General features: G+C 33.2%; 1 protein-coding gene across 1 annotated transcript; it reads left to right on the top strand.

Moving 5' to 3' along the window:
* Window positions 1–865: 865 nt before the first annotated feature.
* On the top strand, window positions 866–4,247 carry LOC109613626 (uncharacterized). Its single transcript, XM_059128643.1, has 2 exons — window positions 866–1,008; window positions 3,541–4,247. The coding sequence occupies exons 1-2, from the start codon at window positions 994–996 to the stop codon at window positions 4,213–4,215; spliced, it is 690 nt and encodes a 229-aa protein (XP_058984626.1). The 5' UTR covers window positions 866–993; the 3' UTR covers window positions 4,216–4,247.
* The last annotated feature ends 1,006 nt before the right edge of the window (window positions 4,248–5,253 follow it).

Below are 5,253 nucleotides of genomic sequence, written 5' to 3'. Positions count from 1 at the left end.
CTCCTGCCCCAGAACATTTTCAATATAGGTCCACGTTTTCCTATTGTCCCCATACAATGGCACCTCTCGATATTCGGTATTTTGATTAGTTGTGTCACTTTATTTCAAGGAACTTGTTTAAAAATTTATATTAGTAGTAGATAATAACAACTGTGGCATAAGACTCCCTTACTGTCCATATGATGGCACCGCCAACTTTATGACATTTTGGAAACTAACTGCTTTCACATGCCGATTTCACCAGAAAATGGAACTAAATCATCTCTTAACCTTGCTTATAATTACTAAGTGGTTATTTTTCTCTTCACAATACAACATGACCAAGAATACATATTTCCTTGTATCGGAGAATGGGAACAGAAAGAATTAACGTGTTTTTATGGGTTAGGTCACTTGGCTTATTATCGGGTCAGCCATTTATTTCTCACAAATAAGCCGCTATACTTTTAAACCGGTCCTAAACGGTGAAAGCATTTGACTTCCCTACATGAGACATAAATACTTAATAACCGGTTAAGTAGAAGCACCTTCAAGTCATGTAAATCGTTGTTATTGTTAAAGGTCAGATATTGTTGTTGTAACTGCCGCCGTTGTGGAAGGTCAATAATTAAAAGTCATTATAGGCCGTTTTAACCTTTGTTGTTGTTGCATATTAATGACTGCATTTAAGGCGAATTAGCTGGGTTTTATGAATTAGGGTACAACATGTAAATGCAAATCAAAGCAAGATGGATAAACTTTCGAATGGATTGAATTTCAACAATAGAAAGATGTGAAATTTGAATAAATTTCTTATCACATATCAAATGCATTTCTACAACCTTTCATTATGTAGCAATGCCTACTGCGCTCACTAGCTTCATAGATTTTGAGTTTAGATTTTTTTACAAAGTGCATCTCAGTTTTCATTATTTATTAAATCGTCTTCGCGTTTAGACCATCCGGATAAATTTTGTGTAAACCCGAATAATATTTATTGATACTTAGAATAAAATGCGTATTGTACTTGTAAGTAATTTGCTGACCAATGTAAATGTGTACGATTATTAACGCTTACCCAAAAGTGGATTTATACTGAAAATAATAAAAAAAAAAAAAAAAACTTTAAAAAATAATAAATAATGTTTCCGAAACAAATCTTGTTAAACAAAAACTTGGTGTATTGTAAAAATTTTAAGTGGAGTTCAATATAAATAATTAAAGAAATTGACGTGTAAATTAAAACCTAAACAAAAAGATATTGGAATATATTCAAAGACTTTAAAATGAATGAAATACCTTTCAGTCATAACTCAATGCAGAGGGTTTAAGGCCCAATTCAGCCTCGTAAACAACTCATAATAAATCGTTTAAGTAACCGTCTTCTATTTTTGGGGAAGTACAATAGAAAATATGCAGAAACAAGTAAAAAAGCATTAAGTTCGGCCGGCCCGAACATTGAACACCCTCCACCATTTGAAACGAATTTGACAATTCTCAAAAACAATAAAATCCAAAATTTTAAAATCTTAAAAATACCGAATGTAGCTGTTATATTCGGGTCTATGCGACGACATGGACTTGCATAGGTAACTTTTCTCATAAGCCATTACAATATTCAAATGCCAAATATAAAAAAAGTAAAGAAGAAGACTTTATGTTACCCTACACCACTTTGCTAATTTAGTAGAGTTCCACATAACAATTGGGAGAATTCAATCATACACGCTATGTTTAAAATTATAATTTAAAGTTCAAAGGACTAAACATGCCGAAGCATTTGTATCTTTTAAATTCGGACTTGTATTGCCCATTTGGTGCACAATTAATTTGAAATCGGATAAAGATATATATGGGAGCTATATCCAAATCGGAACCGATCTCGATAAAATTTGGCAAAGATATTTCTGAGCTGTATTTCCCTGAATATCGTTGTTACGGAGTGCATATTACGGCTGGGGATAACAAATATAACAAATTGGATGAACAGTATATATGGGAGCTATAGTTATATCTGAACCGTTCTTCACCAAATTTGACATACTAGCTTCTATACTCAATTCGGTCGTGAGTGCCAAACTCCATCCCATTTGGACAAATATTAGACGTTTGGTGCACAATAAAAGATAAATCGGACGAATTTATATATGGGAGCTATATCCAAATCTGAACCGATCTCGATAAAATTTAGTAAATGTATTTCTGAGCTGTATTTGATATATTTCTGAACCGATCCCCCATATAACATTACCCCATATAACATTACCCCCGTTATTCGGTATTTTAATGATTTTAGCCACATTTTTCAACGGAATTGTCTGAAATTCTACGCAAGGAGTTCTTTGTGAGTACTTTACTCCCTGAAAGAGAGTGTTCTATATAGGTCCACGATATCGTATATCCCCCATATAACGGTAGCCCCGATATTCGGTATATTGGTGATTTTAGCCACATTTTTAAACGGAATTGTCTGAAAATCCACACAAGGAGTTCCTTGTGGGTACTTTATCCCTTGGAAGAGAATTATCTATATAGGTCCACAATATTGTATATCCCCCATATAACGGTACCCCCGATATTCTGTATTTTGATGATTTTAGCCACATTTCCCAAAAGAATTATCTGAAAATCCACACAAGGAGTTCCTTGTGAGTACTTTACCCCTAGATATAGATTTGCCTATATACGTCCACAATATCGTATATCCCCCCATATGTAGGCACCTTCCGATATTAGGTATTTTAAAAATTTTAACAGAATTTTCAATGGATTGTAATTTGTTTTTGAAAATTTTCCAATTCGTTCCAAATGGAGGAGGGTATTCAAAGTTCGCCCGACCGAACTTACTGTTTTTTTACTTGTTGGGTCTAAAATTATTATTTCGATGAGTTACAAAGGGAATTACGAACTTAATATACCCTCCATACTATGTATGGTGTAGGGTATAAAAATATATAGCGTAGTTCCACAAAATGGAAACGGATGTCCCGAAATTCATTTGGGCTGATATTAGCCATTATTTGCACAATAAACCTGAAGTCGGATCAAGTATATTTCGGAGCTTTATCCCAATCTTTGCCGATCTTGATAAATATATAAATATAATTGTTGTCGAATGGATATTACGAATTTGAGGGACTTAAACGCCAATTCGGATGAAATATGTATATGGGAGCTATAGATATATCTGAATTGATTTTCTCCAAATTTTATATAAATGCTTCTTTACTGAATACCGTCGGATGTACCACAATGCAGGACTTTCGGGCAGATATTCGCCATTTGGTGCACTATTAACCAGAAATCGGTTGAAGGTATATATATAGGTATGGTAGCTATATCCAAGTCTAAACCGATCATGATAAAATTTGGCAGAGGTATTTACGAGTTCTGTAAGATATCTGGTACCAAATATCATTGTTGTCGAATGGATATTACGAATATGAGGGACTTAAACACCATATCGGATAAAACATACACATATGTTTTTTTTTAATTTTTTGTTTTTTTTTTTTCACTAACAGTCTACACACTACAACGTATTTCCTTTTTTATTTTCAGATTTGCTCCCTCATTTCTGCCGCGTACAGCCATCCCTTGGGTTACATCTATGATCAAGAAAATGCTTTTACCAATCCATCCGAAATTGATATAACAAATGCCCTTCCAAATGATCATTCTAATGAAAGTATTCAAAAGCCAAAAGCTACTTCGGCAGTTGAATTCGATAAACAATTCTACACGTTTTCAGCACCTGAAGAACCAATTCAAGATAACGGCACATTGGAAAAAATTCTACCATCGTTGAAGAAAAAATTGCGAGTCGTCTTAATTCGTACACCTGATAATCAAGTTTTCGAAGACGCTGCAATGAATATGCTCAAACAATCGGCAGATAATCATTTTGCAATTTATGTTTTGACGAAGCAAACCGACACCAATGACTTAGTACAAAAACTGCAATTGATAAATAATGAAAATGATATCAGACCAGAAGTTCACTTTGTAAAATATCGAACCCATGAGGATGCAGAAAATGCTCAGAAGATTATACAGGATCAATACAATGCGTTGCCTGGTCGTTCGGAGACTTATCAGGAAGAAATTTTATCTATGCTCACTAACACAAATATATCTACTCTGGTGAAAGCTGTGAAAACTGAGGAGAAATCCATACAGGAAAAGAAGAACCCTATAAGAAAATATTTGTCATCACGTCCTCGCACAAACCTTTAACTTAGATACGTATTTAATAAATTATTTATATACTCCTTAAATATTAACATTTTGGGGTTTTTAGCTATAATTTGTGATCACTTTTTGAAGGAGGAAAAATAGCAAACTTTGAAATGATCATAACTCTTTAAATATTGACATTTCGGGATTATAAGCTATAATTTGTGATCACTTTTTGAAGGTGGAAAAACAGCATTCTTTAAAATGGCCATAACTCCTTAAATATTTACATTTCGGGGTTTTTAGCTATAATTTGTGATCACTTTTTGAAGGAGGAAAAACATAAAAATTTAAAATGGCCATAACCCCATAAATATTGACATTTCAGGGTTTTTAGCTATAATTTGTAATCACTTTTTGAAGGAGAAAAAAGAGCATATTTTAAAATGGCCATAACTTAGGGAATGAAAACTTTTGCTTTATCTTTCTTTAAGCCCCTGTATTCAACATTTTTTTCCAAAGGCTAAAATTCCAAACTAAATGTAAGACAATTATCTCTTTGAGCTACATAACGTTAGTTGATATGATTTATTTATATTTTATAATTATAATAGATGTCGGACAAGTGGCTTAGAAATGACAGCCTTCTGAAGTTAGTTGCAGTTTTTTCATCTCACACTGTATGTGAAAATTAAAATATGCGCCATTATTTCCCCAAACGAAAAAAATCTTATTCAAACAATTTCCAACCAATATTAGCAAAAAATGCACACTTTAGGGAAAATCCGAAAGCAGTTTAATGTCTTAGTTTGAAGTTGTAAGAATGTATATTGATTAAAGATTCGGATATATTCAAGGACTCAATGAACATATTTCCACATTTCAACCACAAAGTTTTGTTATGGAGCAATATAAGCTTAATTCAATGTAATCAATGATTTTAACAGATGTTGGTCCAACACTTGCTTACCAAAGCCATATAAGCTATGGAAGGCCCTTTTAAAAACTGTGCAACCGCTTTAATTTGTTTAAAACACGCACAAAAATACAGTCAAATTGTCGAGCAATGTGCCAACCCTGTTAACAGTTGGTGAAACA

The sequence above is a fragment of the Musca domestica genome, unplaced genomic scaffold, assembly GCF_030504385.1.
Source record: "Musca domestica strain aabys unplaced genomic scaffold, Musca_domestica.polishedcontigs.V.1.1 56, whole genome shotgun sequence".
Classification (NCBI taxonomy): domain Eukaryota; kingdom Metazoa; phylum Arthropoda; class Insecta; order Diptera; family Muscidae; genus Musca; species Musca domestica.
This window is presented reverse-complemented; position numbering and strand designations above follow the sequence as displayed.